This window comes from Ustilaginoidea virens, chromosome 4 (genome assembly GCF_000687475.1).
Source record: "Ustilaginoidea virens chromosome 4, complete sequence".
Taxonomy (NCBI): Eukaryota; Fungi; Ascomycota; class Sordariomycetes; order Hypocreales; family Clavicipitaceae; genus Ustilaginoidea; species Ustilaginoidea virens.
Genome location: NC_057319.1, coordinates 715,354 through 735,630, shown reverse-complemented (window position 1 = coordinate 735,630; position 20,277 = coordinate 715,354). Strand labels below are relative to the sequence as shown.

Sequence of the window (20,277 nt, the reverse complement as noted above, 5' to 3'; positions counted from 1 at the left end):
ACGGTTATACTATATATATAAGGACTGTTTTATTTACAAACTGGAGGATATTCGCACTATAGACTTAATATAATATTATATCCCTTTTATACTAGACGCTAAACTAAAGAAAATAAAATAGTTTTGCTATATAATAGCTTATCAATAATTCTCTAAGAAGGTTTTCCTAGTAATAAAGAAAGCAGTAGTAATATATCGAGATATTTCTGAATGGATAGCACCAATACTTTTTATTAATAAACTAGGATAAAAGAAAGTCTTACTATCCGAAAAGGTTTTTCGTATAATTTATAACTTCCGAGATATAAATAATAATTCAATTAAACCTACTTATTTATATTATAATATAGAGGTAGATATAGATTCAGTTTACTATAGCAGGTTAATAATTTTCTCATAAGTAGATACTTCGAATAGGTTTTAGGCTATAGAAGTATACCCACTAGATAAACACAAAACGGCATTTTCCTGCCCTAATAGTATATATATTTATAATAATATGCCATAAGGTTTGATGGGGTCACCTACAATATATGCCCGATTTAGAGATATAGTATTTAGATACCTTTTCTTCTAAGATAGAATAAAATCGGAATTAATTCTAGGCTATATAGAGGATATCTAAATATTATTCTCTATCTATATAGATAACTACTATATCGCATTAGAGACTTAGGAAGACCACTTTAATTTTTTATAGAAGAGATATTTTCTAAGAGTAGCTTAAATACTAATCGGCTTAAGCGGGAAAAAGATTACTTTCTTTGCATTAGAGGTAAATTATATTAGGTTTTCCATTAAAGATAGTAGGATATAATTAGTAAAGAAATATAGAGAAAGATTTATTCAAATAGCAGAATACTTTAATAAAAATCCACTAAAGACCTAAGATAAGGTTCTAACCTTTATATATTTAACTCTATTCTTATATAAATTTATTCCGGGAAGGTTAGATCTAGTTTAAATAGTTAAATTAGCATTCTTTTATATTGATTATAAGATAATGAAAATAGGCAGATAATCTATATAAAAAGAGGAAATACTTTAAGATTAATTAGTCTGGATAACTAAAGTAAGTTTAGCACTTTTAGCTATCTATTATAGCATTTAGGTGAATACTACTTTTAGTGCCTGGCTAGGAATCTAATTCTACCTTGCAATAGATGCCTTAAATATTAGTATAGGGGGTATTCTATTTTAGTTAGAAGATACTAAACCTAGAATACTAATAGATAATTCGAATTAGATAAAGGTTAGAATTATTATATAGCTATCACATAAATTAGGAAATACTAAGAAACATTATACTATGCTAGAAAAAGAGATATTAGCTATTATAGTAGGACTAAAAGAAGTTAAATAGCTAATAGAAGGATCCCTATATCCGATTAAGGTTTATACAGATTATAAGGGGATCGTAGATTTTATAGCAAACTTAAGAGAAACTTATAGGAAAGTTATAAGATGGATTGATTTATTATAAGAATCTAATATCGAATATATTTATCGGCCGAATATAATAAAAATTATAAAAATTATAGATAGAATGTTTAGACTACTAGATGTATTAAGATCGGAACCTATGGAATTAAAACAGAGAATAGGAATAGAAGTTAAATTAGGACTAATAAAACTAATAGCAAATATCGTAATAGAATCCAAATTAGTGCTATTAGAAGAAGGAATATTAGATCGAAATACTATTAAGAAATTATCTATTAAGCTTCGCCTATAGCTTAAGTTAGCCTAATATAGAAAAATACTTACAGTAATAATATACGGCTATAATACTATTACTTTAGACCGAAGAAGACTTATATAGAGATATTTACTGAAGTACTAACTTATCGATCGAAGGTTATATTAGCTAGAAATAGATAAATCTTTAGCTAAATATATTTTAGAAGGTAGGATATCGATTAAACTATAAGCCTTTTATAATGTAAAGGGATACTTCGGTCTAGTAATTATATTATAGGCCATTCGAGGGAAATTCTATTAGCCTTTAAGAATTAGGGACATTAAGACATATTATTAGTTATATTTAGTATATTAATAAATAGGACCTAGGATTGTAAGAGCTGATCTAAAATCTGTTATAGTTTTAGAACTATAGGAGATAGTCGCGATAGATTATTTAGGCCCTATTATACTAAAAACGAGAGAGGGAGAAATATATATTCTAGTAGTAGTAGATTATACTATTAGATTTCTTTTGATATAGACTTATATTAAGGCAATAGGAATCGTAGTAATAAAAGCTTAGGGAAAATACTAGGGATTAATATTCGGATAGCCAAAAAGGATCTATTATAATAATAAATTCTATTTTAAAAATTAACTTTTTTAAACTATAGGAGAAAAGTATAGAATATAGGTAACTTTCGGACTAATCTTATACCCGGCTTCTATAGGACTAGCCGAAAGAAATATACAACTTATAAAGAACTAACTAATAAAGTAGGCTATAGAAAGGAATAGAATATCGTTAGAATTATAGAATTAGGCTATCCCTTCTATTATAGTAGTACTAAATAATCGATATATAACTATAATTAGAATATCTCTAGCTATATTAATATTCGGTTTTAAACTATTTTCCTAGTATAATAGCATAATTGAGTAGGATTAGGATAAGGCTAATAAGCTAGAGATAACTAATAATAAGTTCATTTGAGATATAAATTTATTAATAATCGATCGAAGAGAAGAGAGATAGGAAAAGGTGCGAAATTAGAGAGTATCCTTTCTATCTAACGAAGTTAATAAAGTTTTATATAACTTTAAAGTTGGCGATAGAGTTTGGGAGAAAATAGATAAGGAAAGTAAGTAGAAGGGAAAATTTTATAAAACTTAGGGAAACCTATCGAGAGTTATTGAAGTTTTATTATCGGTTATTTATATAATAAAGCCGATTTAGGGAGGAACGAAGAGAAAGATATATATAGACGATTTAAAAGGCATTATCGACCGGCTAGAATATTTATAACCTTTACGATTGAATATATAGGATCTGGCAGAATAGTCGGATAAAAGAGAGGCTGAGAATTTAGAAAAATAATATAAAAAATTAAAAGTTGCAGCTAGGGATAGCTATAATAGCTTTCCTTATTTTATCTTCATCTTTATAAAATAGGGCGGATAATACCTATATATTATATATCTGCCCTTTCTTCCCTTTCTTTCTTTTTCTCCCTTTTATATTTCCTTAATACGACTTTCGGTCCTAGCAGTAGCAGTTTCTTTTTTTTATTTTCCTCTCCTAGCATTAGTAATTCTTCCTTTTATATTTCTTTATTGCGAAATTCAGACCTTATAATAGCAGCACGATATACCTTTGCTTTTTGTAATAATAGTATGGCATTTTTTTTTTACCTTAAAGATAAATCTAGAAATATTCGAGGGTAGTGCTATATTTACTGAAATAGGAAAGGTTCCTTCTTTAAATAAGGACTATATTAAGCAAATAGGAGAAAAAGCTATAACTAATAATACTACTATACCTAATAATGCCGCTATTAAAGGTATATAGGAAAATATAGAGGAAGTAAGAAATTACTCCCCTAGAAGGCTATATACCGAATTTGCATATCATTTTCGAGAACAACTTAAGCATCTCCCCTTACTATTAAGAAAAATCGAAGTACAGCAAGTATTTAATGTGATATTATTCGCTCTATCGTCAAAAATCCCTATAAAGAATAAATTAATTATAAGGATAAAGTCACTAAATAGGATATATAACCTAAACATAATGATTCGATCTGCTATTACAAAAATTCTATAGAAGGAAGATATCCTCATTCGATGCAATAAATAGGACAAAGCGAATGCCATCGAATATTATGCAAAAGTACTAGAAAAGATCTACTATTATGGAGTAGACTTATTTGATTTACCGCGAGAACCGAAGGAGACTATAATAGTATAGTCTAAGAAAAGAAAAACGAATAAAGCAATAGAAGAAGGCGTAAATATTACGAAAAGAATGAGATATACAAATAACAAGGAAGATAACATAATTAGAGCAGCTATTATTATTGCAGAGGCAATAAAAATAGGGCTCGAAAAGATCGCTAATGTATTAAGGGAGTGAATTTGTTATCGACAATAGTTTTTTATTTTTGCTTATATTTGCTAAAAGGAATATTATTCTTTTATATTGGTAGTGTTGTAGGCAATACTATAAAAGAAAGGGGGGATCCTGTTGAAGGGATAAATAGTGGGGGGTTTTAGATTGGATTAGCTCGAAAAGCAACCCTCCTATACAACACATTTTGGCCCCATGCCAGTGGAAAGAATTCAGCGCTGCTGTCAGCCAGCCAGCCAGCCAGCCAGACGTGCCGTGCCGGTGCTTCCGTGGCGACACAGGGTGGTGGGTGCACTTGTTCCTTCCTGCACGGATTTTGCTTCCTCCCCGGGGCTTGGTGCCGCTCCGGTCAGGGTTGGGTCTGGGTGGGGCCTGGGCTGCAACCAACATCAAAGGCAAAACCTGCAGAATCCGCGCTAGGATCTGGTGTCCCCGCCGCCGAGGCTAGTCTGGTGCTGGCTAGTGCCTGGCGTGTCCACTGTCGGGTACTGTGCTCGGCCGTGGCGTGTCATGTCCGTCCGCCTGGGCGAATCTCGTCAGGACGTACGTACATACATGCGGCCTGCGTCAGCCGTGCGTGGGAACAAAGGCGCAGAAGGACGGGGGCAACTCGGCGAGACTCCAGAGGATGAAGTAGATGAATGGATGGATGGATGGATGGATGGATGGATGGATGGATGGATGGATGGATGGATGGATGGATGGATGAATGGATGGATGAATGGATGGATGGTGGTTTGGCCGACGTGTGGTCGGCATCGCCCAGCCTTGTCTTGGCTAAACGGCAAAGAAAGCACCCAATGCCGCCACGCCACGGGCTCGCTCAGCCGCCAAGTTCAACGCCGACCCAACGCTTGCTTGATTGAAAACACGGCGTTTGATGGAATTATGCATCATATCAGAGTGAGATGGACACACGCATGCGAAACACAAAAAAACATGCCAATAATGATACCACGACAAATGACAAGGAAAAAAAAAAGGAAAAAAAAAAAAAGAAAAAAACAGGCCCCCCCCCCCCCCCCCCCCTTTCTTTTTACCCATTTACCATTTACCATTTACCCCTGCGCGTATCCCGCATACGCTGAACCTTTTTTCTCTCCCGTGCACGAAACGGAGCTCACGTCCCCTCGGGTGGATCCGGATTCATCACCCGGAGCGATTTACCCGGCATGTAAGCCTCGACGGTCTCGACACTCAGCCTACCCCTGCTGTACATCTCCAGTGGGCCGCTCGTATCCGCAAATGAGGGTTTGGCAAAGGGATGCACCGACTCAGTCGACGTCGAGGCCGTCTTTCGATGCATCTGGGGACCGCCGTCTCTTCGGCGCGCGTAGAGCAGATAGGCGCAGACGGCGAGGACGACGAGGCCGGCGAGCGAGCCGACAATGATTCCTGCCAGCACCGGCCCCGTCACAGGAGGGGGCGGGTCTGGCGCCGGCGCGGCAGAAGCGGCGGTCGGGGTGACGAAAATCGTGGCCGTGACGTCTTGCCGCTGGGGCTCGGTCGCGGAAGCAGTCGTCGCGGTTGTGGAAGGTGCCGACGTATTCGACGACGTTGCCTGCGAAGTCGTCGTCTAGCGCCGGGGTTGGGGGGAGATGAATTAGTCACACCGAGCGAGGTCGCCTTGGGGATTTCCTTTTTTCTTTCTTTCCTCCTTCTCCTTTTTTTCTCTTCTCAGCGTGGCAACCTACCGCGGCTACGGAGGAGGCGGTGCTCGTAGACTCGACGGAGCCTTTGACGCCCTGGACCATTCCCTCATTCAGCAGTACGTAGCTGTACAATCCGATCGCACCGCACATGTCGAACGGGTACCCGGGGCAGGGCGAGGTGCAGCCTGTGCGCTGGGCATCCTGATCAGGGCCGTAGTTTGAACACCAGCAGTTGCCGCCCTGGAGGATGCCGTAGGCAGAGCCTTGGCACGTTTCGGTGCATTTCCCTTTGCTTTGGAAAGCGCTCGGATCTGGGTACGTCGAGCCAAAATCGTCAGCATGGGGAAAAAAAAGCAACAGAGTTTAAAAAAGAAGAGGAAGGGAGGAATCGTACTTGGCTTGGAGGTGGAGGTGTTGATGTTTGCGCAGAGCTCGGCTGCGGCGAGGGACGCGGTGAGAAGCGAGGCAAGCAACTTCTTGGTCATGATGACATGATGGCAAGGTTTCGGCGTCAACAATCGGGGGAAAAGAAAAAGAAAAAGAAATACCAAAAATACCAAAAAAAAAAAAAAAAAGGCCCGAAAAGTAAGAAATGAGGAGCAGGCAGGCAGGCACACGCAAAGTAAAAACCCGACCAAAAAAAAAAAAAAATAATAAAAAAATCAAGTGTGCAGCAAGTCAAACAAGATGGATTACAAAATGGATTCGGTCGCAGCGAGATGGAAGTGGAATGGGAGACCAGAAACGAAGCAAAGGGAACATGAAGGATGGAGAAGAACTTGAGGGAAGAGGAAGAACGAGGCCCCCCATAGCGGGCTGAAGCCACCAACCAGACCAGACAGGTCGCTGCGCTGGCTGGGCGCAGCTCGGATGCGCTAAATGGTGGATGCTGCCGAGCCCCACACAGCCCGGCCAGGTCAGGTCAGGTCAGGTCAGGTCAGGTCAGGTCAGGTTAGGTCAGGGGCAGAAAACTCTATTACGGATGATGCGTGTGGTGTGCCGTGCGCAGGCAGCCCGGCGAGGTGGCCAATGGGCATGGAACGGATTCAACGGAAAGGATGAAAAGGAGAGATGCGTGGTGTGGTGTGGTGTGGTGTGGTGTGGTGTGATTTGGGCCGGGGGGTGGTTGATTGTGCGCGAGGTCTGCTTTGCTTTCCTTTGCTTTGCTTCGCTGCTGCTGTTTGCTTGCTTTGCTGCTCGAGTCCTGCTGCACGTGCTTGCTGGGCCGTGCGTCTCCTCTAAACAGGTAGCTATGTAGCCTGCTTACGGACGTACATACATAGAGCAGACCTTGCCGCCAGGTCTAGCCTGGCCTGGCCTGGCCCCATTGTTCCCACCAACGAGTTGAGGCCTGGGTTGGGGCGCCCGGCACCTGCTGTTCAACTGCCGGCCCTGGGCTTACATACTCACCAGCAATTGACTTGAGGGGTTGCGGGGCGGCTGCTGCTGCGCAACGCACCAGGCTGCAGCACGATGACCGTTTTTGCCTGGTCAATTGACCATGTCGTTTATTGCTTTATCCCCCCCTCGCCAGAACAAAGATTCTTTGTTTTCTCGCCTCTTACTGTGATGAAACTGTCGGAGAAGGGGGGAGGGGGAAAAGAAAAGATGAGAAAAGAAAAGAAAAGAAGAGAAGAGAAGAGAAAGGGACTGGGCGGCTTGTTTGCACGGCCGGCCCCACACCCCGTCGAAGCTGGTCGACCCGCAGCGGCTGCCAGAGTCTACTCCGTACAGGCCTATATATCACGTCTGGCGCATCGGCACGTCCGTCTCGCGTGACTGGCTCATCGTCACTGCTTGCGTTCACATCTTGGGAAAGGGGGGGGGGGGGGGGGTCCGAGATCACGACGGCGAATCTGCACGTCCTCTGGTGGTGACTGATCAAAAAGAAACTGCTGCTGCTGCATACAAATCTTGCACGGCTATATACGCATAAATTCTCCTCCAACACCAACACCACCACCACCACCACCACCACCACCACCACGCCCACCATTCTCCTCCTGCCCACGGCGGCAACCACCGGCAACCACCACCCCTCCGCCCTCCCTCGCTCGCTCGCTCGCTCGCTAGCTCACTCCTTCGCATGCTTCTCGGCCAGAGGGGCATCGTCAAAGACGTCGACGGCCGTCGACTTGAACTTGCGCGCAGGCACCCCTTGCTTGAACAGGACCTCGAGCTCGCCGTACGTGCGGCCCTTGGGCTCGGGCAGCCGCAGGAACGCCCAGACGACGCACAGGCCGCAGCAGCCCGCCCAGAAGAAGCCCGTGTTCCCCCGCCAGTTCCACGCCGTCGGGTTCAGCATGTACGGGATGATGATGCCGTTGATGATGGCAAACACGTTGAAGGCGTTCCTGGCCAGCACAATCGTCTTGGTGCGCAGCCGCGTCGACGACAGCTCCGACACCAGGGAGTAGCACACGGGCCCCACGGTGCAGTCGTAGACAAACGTGTACGCCAGCAGCATGGAGCCCGTGGCCCACGCCGCCGCCGCGTTGGCCTCGCCGGCCAGCGAGGTGAAGCCCACGACGAGCAGGAGCAGGCAGAGCGCCGCCAGCCCCCCCACGTAGAGCGTGCGTCGGCCCAGGTGCGTCATCAGAACCCACGACAGGACGGTGCCCGCCACGCCCAGGCTGTACTGCCCGAGCGTCATGTTGAAGGAGCTGTCCCGCGAGAGCCCGGCCTGGACGTAGAAGTAGGTCGAGTAGCCCATCAGCCCGGACCCGCACAGGTTCTGCGCGACCCACGTGAGGCACACGACCTCGGTGCGGCGCAGGTTGCTGCCCCTGAAGCAGTCCAGGTAACTGGTTCCCTGCTGCGTCTCCTTCTCGAGCTCGTTGGTGTGCGTCATCATGGCAATCGTCTCCTCGGTGCTGCTGCAGCTGTCCCCCCGCCGCGCCCCCGACAGCCTGTCCAGCGCCGCCGCCGCGTCCGCCTCGCGGCCTTGGCGGATCAGCCACCAGGGGCTCTCGGGCGCCAGGAAGACGCCGACGACGATGGGCAGGGGCCACGCCCACTGGAGGGCCAGCGGGATGCGGAACCCCCACTCGTCCGTCCTCCCCACGAAGCCGCGCAGGATCCCCGACGCGAGCAGCTGGCCCATGACCCAGCACAGGTTGACGTACGTGGTCAGGTACGCTCGCAGGACGACGGGGCAGACCTCGGAGGCGTAGGACACGGTGACGGTCTGAAAGGCGCCCAGCGGAATGCCGAGGAGGACCTGGCCAACCGCCAGCGTCGCCAGGTTCTGGGCCAGGAACAGGATGAAGTTGAAGGCCAGCAGGAGCGCCAGCGACAGCAGCATCGTCTTTTTGTAGCCGAAGCGCTCGACGCAGACGCCGTTGGCGAAGAGCCCGAGGATCTGGCCCACGTTCATGCCGTTGGCCAGGCCGGCCTGCCACCCGGCGCTGAGGGAGTAGCTGCCGTCGGGCTGGAGACTGCCAAACTTCTTGTTGAACGTGGGCAGGGCAAAGAAGGATCCCATGAGGACCACGTCGTAGCCCTCCATGATGATGGCGCTGGAGAAGAGGACGGACCACCCAATGGCCTTTGGATACTGTCTCAGGCCCTGCCACAGAGACATGGAGTGCTCCTTTTCGGTGGCGATCCTGGCATCCTGGAGGGTTGTGTCAAGGTGCGAGTCACTTCTGCGCATGGCATCCGGGGTGGACGACTCGATGCCAAAGGCGACGGCTTTTTCGCTGTCGTCGGCGTCGTGGGACGACGGCATGGTGAATGGCAGTTCAGACAAAGCGGGGAGAAGAGGATCAGGGGATTGCTTGAGGTTCGGGGGAGAAGGATCAAAGCTTGATTCGCAAAGGCCAAAGTCATGGGGGCAGATGAAGTCAAGCCCAAGAGGCTTTGGACGAGCCAAGTACCAGCTATTTATATCGTGGGGGAGCCGTCCCGCAGCTTCCAACCGTCAAGCCAAAGAATCCAAGGCGGGTACCAAGACGGGTACCAAGACGGGGACAAGACGGGACCAAGACGGGACCAAGACGGGACCAAGACGGGACGATTGAGAAGGAAAAGAAGGAAAAAGGAATCCTGCACGGTTCCCCCCACCCATAGTCTTCCCCACGGGGCCTCCATGTTGACCTCCATGTTGAACTCCATGTTGACCCCCATGTTGACCCCTCGTAATGGTGGGGAAGAAAGACGAGTTCCTGCTGGGTTCCAGAATCCTGTCTGAGTGCCGTTGGAGCATGCCGTTGGAGCACTGAGCATTGCCAGGCAGCGAGTTGAGCTTCCAGCGGGCCGGCCAGCCAGCTTCTGTTGCCGGTCGCCCCAGCCGCCCCCTGGCGGAACTGTCCAATCAGAGCAGAGCCGATTAGTTCCGCGGGCCAGGAACCGGGGGGTCTCGCTGTCGGTCCGACGAGATTCGGTCGGGCTTGGCAAGCGGCCATCGACGTCAGTCTTTCCAGGTCAGGAAACAAATTAGGCTAATGGCTGGGGGGCAGCATCTACCGGTCGGTCGCGTTGGAGCCGTCGGGCTGGGTTGTTTTCCCAGAATCTCGGCACCTTGACCCATAGCCGGGACGAAACGAAGCGCTGTTTGGTGCAAAGCTTGACTCGAGTCAAGCCTGGGGAAAACTTGGAGGTGGCGAAAAATCGACAGGGAGGAGGAATTACGAGAAAAGAATTCGATTTTGCCCCTTGCTAGGCCACTGCACGGTAGTGGCGGGTTCGCGGGAAGAAGCGCGCGACATGGACCGCCCGCGCTATTAAACACACCAACAAGCTTCTGCCATCTGTACGCGTCTCGAATCTTGACGCACATCAAGTGCCGAATGCGGGACGTTTCGGCGGAGCCCATTTGTGTTCCGCTGGGGGAGGGCAAAACGGGAGTCAGTGAGCGGCCTGTTGGGGGAATTCGCTGCCGTCTCGCCCCTGCCCGCTGACTGTGTGCTGGCCTTTTCTTTCTTCTTTCCCGACCTGTTGTTGGGGGCGTCGACCGTTGGTTGGATTGTTCTTGACAGCTGCACGTCACATCCCCGAGGGGTTGTCATGGTCATCATGGCCTGTTGGCTGCGTGTGCCGCGGCGAGAAGGAGTGAGAATGCGCTGGCCAAATGCCATCATTGTGCATTGCCGCAACGCGGAATAGTGGCGAATTCCCTGCCTTTGGCATTTGCCATCACGCGACTTTCGTCTCCCGTGTGGGGAATCTTATCCGCTGTGCCTGCTCTCTCGGCCTCGACATTCGGCTTCGGCAATCGGGGAGGAGGTTCTTGGCCCGCCATGGTGCCGATTTTTCCTTTCCTTTTTCTTTTCAATCCATGCCCTGGTAGCCCTATCCAAGGCATGTCAGCCGAGTCAGGTCCGTTACTGACGGGCTGGTGGCCCTTGCTGGCGAGGCACAAGTGGCAAGTGGTTTCACGGCATATGCCAACTGAGCCTTGCTTCCGCGTCGTGCCGGTCGCTGCGCTGCATTTGCCGACGGCTGCAGGGCGTGACGACGAAGCTGCGCGTTATCTTGCGGCTCGTCGGGTCAATCTTGATAGCAGAGCAGTTTGGTTCTCAACCGGAAAAAGTAAGCTGCATTGCAGCACAACCATCTTTTCCAGCTCTGGGAGCCGTGGGCCCGAACCGTGGGTCCCGTGCCGTCAGACCGAGATCGCATCCGGCCTTTTTCTTCTTCTTTTTATTTTCGGGGGGGGGGGGGGGAGGCCAGCTCTGGCGATGCAGTCGGGAGCTGGTCTAGGCCAGTACCGTGGATGCTGACGCTGCACTGCGCCATGCTACCGGTCTCGGCCGTGAAAAACAAAAGCTTGAAAGACGGCGCGGATGTGATGGCGCGCATTACCCACTCGTAACGGTGCAGCGGCTTTGACAATAATCAGGGAGCCATCTCGCCATCGGATGACGGCGGACATCCGGCATGCAATGCGACTGCTACTTGGTGACGTCGCTGCTTCACTGTCAAGACAGTGCCCCTTTTGATGATCGCCATGCCTTGCTGTGAATAACGATGCTGCAGCGGATGCTGCCGCGGATGCTGCCGCGAATACTACCATCAAGGCCGTCGCCTCAAGCCACCGCTACATAATGCAGCCATTTGCGCATCTACAGTCCTCCTCGCGTGCTTGAATGCTGACGCAGGAATCTTGACGGACTCTCCTGTCTCTTGTTATCAGTACAGCGATTGCGCACTACCATTCCTACACCACGAATGCCAGCCTTGGCGGAAAAGTCCGCCCACAGGATGACGTTCCAACACTAGCGTTCCATGCGTTGCATCTCGGTGGGCTCCAGCTTGCGATGCTTTCTTGCAGTCAGGCGAGGAGGGAATCGGCTGGCGAGTAGGATCAGAAAGCCGGCGTTTCGCCTCCCAGTGCGAATGCGGATTTGCTGCAAACCTGCCGAGTACGTGTCACCAAGACGGACAGCCACAGCCCCGGACCATGTAGATGGCAAATCAGGCTCTTCGGTCGTCGCTGGAATGGGGGAGTGCACGACATCGGTTCCAAGATTGAGTTGAATGCTGCAGAAGGCTGCAAACTTGGAAGGAAAGGAAGGAGGGGCGGGAGGTGGCGGTATTGGCACCGGGCTTACATTGTTCCGAACCCGTCCCCCCCCCCCCCACACACACACACGCAGGCATGCGCACAAACCCATCAAGAGGCAGCGCATCAAGGGATTCAACTTTCTTACATGCGCCAACGTGGGGGGCGCCTCCGCATGTGGCAAGGCGCTGGTCGCCTGCTCTGCAACCCGACTGGGAAGCATTCTGCCCAAAAAAGGACATCCGTGGCTGGAGCCTCCCCCCACCAAAAGAAGGATTTCCCCGTTTGCATGCACCCGAATCCGATGCTCATGCTTCAATCTTGGCAGCACCCCTGCATTCTCATTGCCAACTCGAACGCGGGACGTTCATAGCAGGTTCTCATTCCCAGTCTGGCAACTATCCCGTCGATCCCGATCCCGATACCCGTCCCGTCGATCCCGATCCCGATACCCGTCCCGTCGATCCCGATCCCGATACCCGTCCCGTCCCGGTCCCGGTCCCGCGTTCTCCCGTCGGTTCAGCAAACCCTGGCAGCAACTTTCGGAGCGTAGTCATGACTGCGAGGCAAGGGTCTTGCAGAAAGGGCCCGAAGCAATTCTGGTGGAAGGAGGCTTCCGTGTACCAGATTTACCCAGCGTCGTTCTGCGACAGCAATGGCGACGGGGTTGGGGATCTCCCCGGCATCATCAGCAAGCTGGACTATCTCAGCAATCTCGGCGTTGATGTCGTCTGGCTATGTCCCGGTAGGCGCCTCCAACTCGGGCATCTTGTTTGAAAAGCCCTCTTGCGGCAAGATGCTCATTTGGGTTTCGTTAGTGTACAAATCGCCGCAGGTAGACATGGGCTATGACATTGCTGACTACCGGTCGATTCACCCGCCATACGGGACCATGCAGCATGTGGACGCCCTGATACGGGGGTTGCACGACCGGCAGATGAAGTTGGTCATGGACTTGGTGGTGAATCACACGTCTGATCAGGTATGAGGCCTGGCCTTTTCTTATGTCCATTTTCTGCCTCTCGCTTTCTCTCTCTCTCTATTTTTTATCTTTTTTATTAATTTATTGATTATTTTTTTCATATTTTTATTCTGTTTTATTCTGTCATGATCACTGACATCGTCAGCACGCTTGGTTCCAAGAGTCGCGATCCTCGCCTCAAAGCGACAAGAGGAACTGGTACATCTGGAGAAAGCCCGTCATTGACGGAAACGGGAACCGACACCCTCCGAATAACTGGGCCTCCGTCTTTGGAGGTAGGTTACTTTGCTTTTAGCAAGTTCCAAAAGACATAATCAAATTCAGGCTTACGTCCCGAGCTTGCTGTTTTCTCACCATTTGCAGGAAGCGCTTGGGCTTTTGACGAGCCATCGGGGGAGTACTACCTCCACCTCTTTTGCCCTGAACAACCCGACCTGAACTGGGAGAATCCAAGCGTGGTGCAAGAGGTGCATCGTGTCATGGAATTCTGGCTCGACAAGGGCGTCGACGGTTTCCGCATGGACGTCATCAATTTCATCAGCAAAACCAGCGGCCTTCCCGACGCGGCCGTGACGAGACCAGGCCAGGCCTTTCAACCCGCAGAGAAGCTGTACGCCAACGGGCCGCACCTCCACGAGTATCTGCGTGGTCTGCGCCGAGTCTTGGACAGATACGATGCCTTTGCTGTGGGCGAGATGCCGTGCGTCGATGACGAGAAGGAGGTCCTCAAGGCGGTTGCTGGGCCACGTAACGAGCTCAACATGATTTTTCAATTTGAGCTGTAAGTTTGAAGATGGAGACAACGGTTTGAAAAAAAAAAAAAAAAAACCGAGAGAGAATGAGAGAGAGAGCTACAGATTACAACAGGGGCTAACCCCGTCTACAGAGTAGACATAGACACCGGCCCGGCTGGGAAATTCTCCCACCAGGACTGGACGCTCCAGACCTTCAAGGGCATAGTCGAGAAGTGGCAGGCATGCATGTATGAAAACGACGGCTGGAACGCCTTGTTCCTGGAAAACCACGACCAGAGCAGGTCCGTTTCAAGGTTCACGCCACACACCCCACCGCACAGAAAGGCTGCTGCGAAAATGCTCGCCTCCGTAATCGGTCTGCAGGCCGGTACTCTCTTTGTGTACCAGGGCCAGGAGCTCGGCATGGCCAATCTCCCGGCTTCGTGGCCCATAGAGGAGTACAAGGACGTGGAAACACAAAACTTTTATCGGCTGTAAGTGTGGGAAAGAAAAGAGAAGTAACGAAAACGAGTGCTGCCATTGAGCTGCCCCAGCAGTGCCAACAGTTACTAACGGGGGGAATGATGGAATGAATTTCCAGAGCCGTGGAGCAGAGCACGACCGACGAGCAGCTCGAGGCATTCCTGCGCGAGGTGCGACTCAAGGCTCGAGATCACGGTCGGTCTCCCGTGCAGGTACGCTGATGCGGCATTCGCTGACGCTCCTTGTTCAGCAACACTAACTCCGGGGGGGGACAGTGGAGTGCCGAAAAACACGGGGGCTTCACAACGGGCACACCCTGGATGCGAGTCTCGGACGACTACACCGACTGCAATGCCGCGCAGCAAGAGACGGACCCGAGCAGCGTGCTCGCATACTGGAGACGCGTCATACGCGCCAGACGGCAGCACACAAACGTGGTCGTCTACGGGGACTTTTGCCTGCTGGATCGGGAGCACCCGGCCGTGTTCAGTTACCAGCGCAGGGGGGCGGGCGGCACCATGACGGTAGTGGCCAACTTTGGCGAGAGCCAGCAGACATGGGAACTGCCGGAGGGGTGTCCTCGCAGCTGGACCGGGGATCAGGTCCTGCTGGCCAACTATCCCGTCTCCGCGTCCGGGGGATCGCCGGCAGCGGGCAGGCTGTCGCTGAGGCCGTTTGAGGTGCTGGTTATTTTGCAGGAGGACGGTGGGGGGACGGATGGAGCTTGTGCTGCGCTTTGAGCCCGGCAGGCCTTTCGAGGCGGCGTTTGGCAAGCAAGGCGTTTGTTGGCAAGAGAGACGCGAGGCAAAGCTCCTGCTGTACACGATTTTCCGTAGACATGCTGGGCCGCCTGCTTTCAGACGGCGGTGGACAAGGGCAAGAAAAGTTGCGAGGCAAAACTTCTCCTGTACACACATGGGCTCCCCGTGGACGGGGCTACATGGCCGACGCGCCGGCCGCCTGCTCCGCCTGCTCCGCCTCTTGCTTGTCCAGGAGCTCCCTCCCCATGGAGCGGATGCGCCGATGGGTGATGATCCTGCCGGAATCCCCTGCGCCCGCCGCCACCGCCGCCCCCGGCCCGTTCTTGGCCAGCCCGACCATTGAAGCTGCCAGCTCGTCCACCTCGCAGGTCGGGAGCACGAGCGTGGTCAGGAACCAGGTCCACGGGGTCTGCGCCCGGGGATAGATGCCGCACGGCCGCACGGCGATGCTCTCGAGCGCGCCGTGGCTGCCGTCCGCCATGTCGAAGATGTTCCTTTCCGCGCAGCCCTGTGCAGCAGGGTCAGCTTGGGGGGAGAAGGGGGGGGAAGGGCAAGCAATGAGGCGCCTTTTTGCGTCTCCGATCACGACACCCGGGTTGCGTTGCGTACCTTGGCCCGCCTGGTGGGCCCCATGATGCACAGGCTGCGGTTGTACACCAGCTCGGCGGCGTCGCCGCTGCAGTAGACGAAGCGGAAGGGGGCGGCCGACGGCGGCCCGGCCAGCCCCATCATCCTGGTGAACGCGGCGGCGGCGGCGACGGTGTAGTCGACGGTGACGCGGAGGTATTCCTCTGGAGTGGGCCAGCGCGAGGTCTGGGTGTGGCGGCCGCCGATGCACCTATCTGCGGTGAGCGGCTCTCCCTTGTTTCTGCTTGGGGTTCTTGGCGCTTCTTCTTCTTCTTCTTCTTCTTCTTCTTCTTCTCCTTCTTCTGCATCACCGTCTCCTTCTTCTCGACGTGCCTGGCTCGTCGTCGGGGTGGGAACTGACCAGAGACAGGCGCGCGCGTGCCTCAGCGCGTGGAGCAGCTCGTCGTCATACGCCATCCAGTCCGTCTTGATAATGACGGAGAGCTTGCCGCTCGCGGGCGACCCCGCGGGCGCCTCTGCGTCCCCCAGCGGCCGCCTGGTCAGGACGTGGACTCTGGAGATTCTCGGGTCGGCGAGGCAGTGCCGCAGGACGGTGGATCCCACGTATCCGGTTGCGCCGACGACGACGACTTGCATGGCGGGAGGGCGCGTGCGGTACAAACGGTGATTGGGCGCTGTTTTTTTTTTTTTTTTTTTTTTTTTTTTTTGCTGGAGGCAAAGGCGGCGTTTGAGTCGTGAGCTGTCGAGAGGGGGGAAGGGAGAGGCAGAGAGAGGGAGAGAGAGAGAGGTGCGCTACGATGCACGGCGGAGGGTGAGCAGGGATGGCGTCGATGCCCCTGCCGCCGGCGCATCCGACAGCTCCCCCCCTTTCTCGGCACAGGTTGGCAGCGACCGTCTTGCCGCTCCGGGCGTGGGGGTCGCCAACACGACACAGACCGAGGGGAATAGCGGCAGAAGCGGATTTGGACGCGGTTCAGCACGGGCCGGGCATCTGGCTGCAACGACGGTGATTCTGGCCTGCTCTACACAACGCTAATCATGACAAAAGGGGAGAAGGATGCAAGCACATGCTGGGATATATCCGTTTCAACATGCGAGAGGCAAACAAGTACCACTCGCCCCAAACCACATTCCTGACCCGGGCTAACCTTGCTTCAAACAAGAGCGAAAAAAAAAAGGAAAAGAAAAGAAAAGAAAAGACGATCCCTTATGTGCGGCCCCTGGTCCGCGCAAGTTTTCACCTCGCACGATGCAAGCCGGCCCCCGCCTCTCCCCACAGAGGCATGGTAGCCGGATTCGCATAGTCCACGTTGCAGGTCTCGCCCTCGATCCTGTCCTTGCAGGTGCCAAAGATGCGGTCCCACAGGCGGGTCTGCTTGCCATAGTTGCCGCTCGACTTCCAGCCCTTGCGATGGTGCAGGTCGTGGTCCTCAATGGTAAGCTCCGCATTCAGCAGGCGCAAGAGCCACATGAAGGGATTGGGCGGCGTGGCGTTGACCCGGACGCCGCTGTGGCCTGCCAGCTCGGCAAAGACGACGTGCTGGTGGCACACCCACCACTCGTAGAAGCCCATCGGACAGCCCAGCAGCTTCAATGTGAAGTAGGTCAGGAGCGGGATGCCGGCAATGTCGAAAATCTCCTGCTCGGTGTCGGCGTAGAGGCTCAGGAGCGGGTTGGGGTGCTTGGTGAGATGGTGGGTGCGGTGGAACTTCCACAGGCCGGGCACCTCGTGCATCAGGCGGTGGTACCAGTAGAAGTAAAAGTCGAGGACGATGCCGTACAGACCGGCTTCCAAGGGCAGCCACCACCAATGCGCGTGGGCGGGCGTCTCAGCCACGCGGTAGGCCAGAAAGACGGTAAAGACGGGGCGGAAGGTCGAGGTGGAGAGCAGGGACCTCATGACCTTGCGGACGCCCACGTCGGGGACGCCGTCTCGCCCGTGGCTGTCGCCGTCGAAGAAGCCGTACCTGTGGCCGGTCGCTCGGAGGGCGCGGATCTCGCGGATGGCGGCGACTTTGAAGAAGAAGCTGTATAAGACGATGGCCTGGAGGGTCGTCAGGTTGCGGCCCGCGGCGAGGACGTACAGCTGGTGCAGGACCAGAGGGAGGGCGGCGTGGAACAGGACCCATCGGTAAAGCTCCCAGTCGGGCAGATGCGGGACCTTGTCGGACTTTGGGAAGACGGGGACGGGCTGGTTCTCGAGCTGCGGATGGAGGTCGAGGATCTCGTAGAACCAGTGCGCGGGAGTCCAGTGGCTGCGATCCCCTTGCCGCCAGGTCGACTTGAGGCTGTCCTTGGGGTTTGGATGCGGGCCAGACATGGCTGCTGAGGAAGGGGAGAAGCGTCCGCTGTCCCGTCTGCGCGATGACGGCTGCCGGTGCAGACAGACGTGGGGGACGGGTGCGGATACGGGTGCGGATAGTGGTGCGGATAGTGGTGCGGGTACTGGTGCGGGTACTGGTGCGGGTACTGGTGCGGGCAGGCGGGGGTGAAGAGGGCGCCGGCAGCAGCCATTGTCGAGAGACGCAAGAGGACCGACTATTATATGTCGAGGCGTCGTCGCGGACCTGGGTGAGAGCCGACCTGGGTGAGCCGACGGGTGGGAGGCAATGAGTTTTCACGAACCGGCAGGACTCGGTGGTGGGTGGGTTAGGGTAGGGTAGACCGCGGTTTCATGTTTGGCACGGAGGACGGACAAATCACAAATTGCACGTGCCCACTCGCCCACTCGCCCACTCGCCCACTCGCCCGCCCCCCCCCCCCCACCGTTGCAACGTGGGCAGCAAAGCATGTGAAGGAGGCGAGGGGTTTGTGCAGCCAATGGCGCGGCCCGTTTGCCCTCCACACTTGTTGCTGTCGCCTCTTTGCTGGCAGTCGCGACCCTGCGTGTAGTGTAACGCGTGGGTTGGAAAGAGACTGCGGCAGGAGCATCTCTCTTCTTCCTGCTCATCTTTTTGTCTCTTTTTCCTGCTCTCTCTCTTGCCTTTTCTTCCCTTCCTTTCTTTCTTTAACATCAAAGTATTTCTATTTCTGGCCCAAGTCGAACTTGCCCCATTAACATGCTTCTCTCTCTCTCTTTTTTTTTTTTTTTTTTAGCAAAATCAACAAATGATCCATGATCTAATCCTGAGCTGCAACCTCACCGACCTGGCAAACCACGATGCACGGAGTATACAATATCGGATTCAAACATGGGAACCGAGTTCGCGCCTTTCCTAACAGGGTAATGGTTGCGATGAAAGCAGCCCCCGAAGGCGACCAGACCAGTTGATCCTTTCCCCCTGTCCAATATCGCATCGCATGCTAGGTTTCTTGGGCCAGGATTCAATCACAAGTAACCAGGCTCTCTTCTTCCCCAAGGGCCGGGGGGGCAAAAACCGTCCCGTCACTTGACCATTTGGCTCGGCCGACCTTTGCGAGATGGACCGCACTCTGGCGGCCTAGACTCGTTCCATAATGCCCGCCCCCTCGCATGCCCCTGTGCGCCAAAGGCCTAATAACCCCATCCTCGCCTAGCAAGCCAAACTTCACATGCCTGGCAAAGTTGCGCGGCATGGACAATGACGGAGTGTGCGAGTCCAGCGTCGCAGCGGCTTGACCTTGGGCCCGAATGAGTGGCAACCGGAATTACGTCACTCGCCTCACGGTTCCTCCACTGATCGGGCTTAATTTTCGAACGGGCTGCGTGGCGCACTGTCATCGGATGCCGATAACTGGCAAAGAGCTCTGGAGCTTTGACGCCCGTCAATAAAGCTCTTGATCCTTGATGCTCAGCGTCAGAGATTGATAAGCGCACGTGGCATTTTTCCGGGGCCTTGGGGCCAGGGACCATGATGCTGCGGTGAATTACCATGCACTGGCCAGGAAAGGTGCCATTTCTTCAGACGCTTTTCCCCTCTATGAGCATGCCCTGCGCCATGGGCACATCGTATCGAATCATCATGGTCCACACTTGGGGTGACGGAGCACCTCGCAGCTGTTGACAAATCCCATGGAGAACGCTGGGCCGAGGGAGTGTACCGTGCAGACTGCGGTTAATCAAACCAACGCGGCCGACTGCCAGGGGGCTAACTTGTGCGGGGATATGGCATGTCCAAAAGGCATGTAAGCCCTATAATCGAAAGAACAACATGTGCACTACTGCCATGAATAAAAAAAAGGTGCAGGGGAGCAAGGCGCTTTTTTCATTGTGTTTATTTTGGGGGAAAACCACGCCTGTTCGTCTTGCCAGAGTCTATCAAAAGTCTACTCAACGCCCGTGGATCGCTTCAGCTCCTTGTACCAGCACAACTCGATTTCTAGACGGAAAGACGGAAACCGAAAACCAAAAAACCGAAGAGGGTCAGGAAAAGGCGCTAGCTCGTGGAAATGTATCATAGTCAACCTGGTCTGTTGCAAGAAAACTATACGCCCGTAGCACGTACGACGGGTCTTGTGGAGTGTCCGCGAGTCAATGTTTTACGAGGTAAGATCAAGTCATCG

General features: G+C 52.4%; 5 protein-coding genes across 5 annotated transcripts; 1 reads left to right on the top strand and 4 right to left on the bottom strand.

Moving 5' to 3' along the window:
* Positions 1-5,210: 5,210 nt before the first annotated feature.
* On the bottom strand, positions 5,211-6,227 carry UV8b_04730 (uncharacterized protein; the record flags this gene model as incomplete). Its single annotated transcript, XM_043142228.1, has 3 exons — positions 5,211-5,666; positions 5,785-6,053; positions 6,137-6,227. The coding sequence occupies 3 exons, from the start codon at positions 6,225-6,227 to the stop codon at positions 5,211-5,213; spliced, it is 816 nt and encodes a 271-aa protein (XP_042998162.1).
* Positions 6,228-7,816: 1,589 nt separating this feature from the next.
* UV8b_04729 (uncharacterized protein) lies at positions 7,817-9,472 on the bottom strand (the record flags this gene model as incomplete). The annotated part of the gene is made up of 1 exon (XM_043142227.1): positions 7,817-9,472. One exon carries the CDS (start codon positions 9,470-9,472, stop codon positions 7,817-7,819), a length of 1,656 nt encoding a protein of 551 aa, XP_042998161.1.
* A 3,330-nt stretch (positions 9,473-12,802) lies between these two features.
* On the top strand, positions 12,803-15,186 carry UV8b_04728 (uncharacterized protein; the record flags this gene model as incomplete). The annotated part of the gene is made up of 7 exons (XM_043142226.1): positions 12,803-12,992; positions 13,066-13,229; positions 13,375-13,504; positions 13,593-14,010; positions 14,116-14,457; positions 14,565-14,658; positions 14,722-15,186. 7 exons carry the CDS (start codon positions 12,803-12,805, stop codon positions 15,184-15,186), a joined length of 1,803 nt encoding a protein of 600 aa, XP_042998160.1.
* A 196-nt stretch (positions 15,187-15,382) lies between these two features.
* UV8b_04727 (uncharacterized protein) lies at positions 15,383-16,431 on the bottom strand (the record flags this gene model as incomplete). The annotated part of the gene is made up of 3 exons (XM_043142225.1): positions 15,383-15,715; positions 15,817-16,045; positions 16,196-16,431. The coding sequence occupies 3 exons, from the start codon at positions 16,429-16,431 to the stop codon at positions 15,383-15,385; spliced, it is 798 nt and encodes a 265-aa protein (XP_042998159.1).
* A 601-nt stretch (positions 16,432-17,032) lies between these two features.
* Positions 17,033-18,309, bottom strand: UV8b_04726 (uncharacterized protein; the record flags this gene model as incomplete). The annotated part of the gene is made up of 2 exons (XM_043142224.1): positions 17,033-18,143; positions 18,206-18,309. The coding sequence occupies 2 exons, from the start codon at positions 18,307-18,309 to the stop codon at positions 17,033-17,035; spliced, it is 1,215 nt and encodes a 404-aa protein (XP_042998158.1).
* Between the last annotated feature and the right edge of the window lie 1,968 nt (positions 18,310-20,277).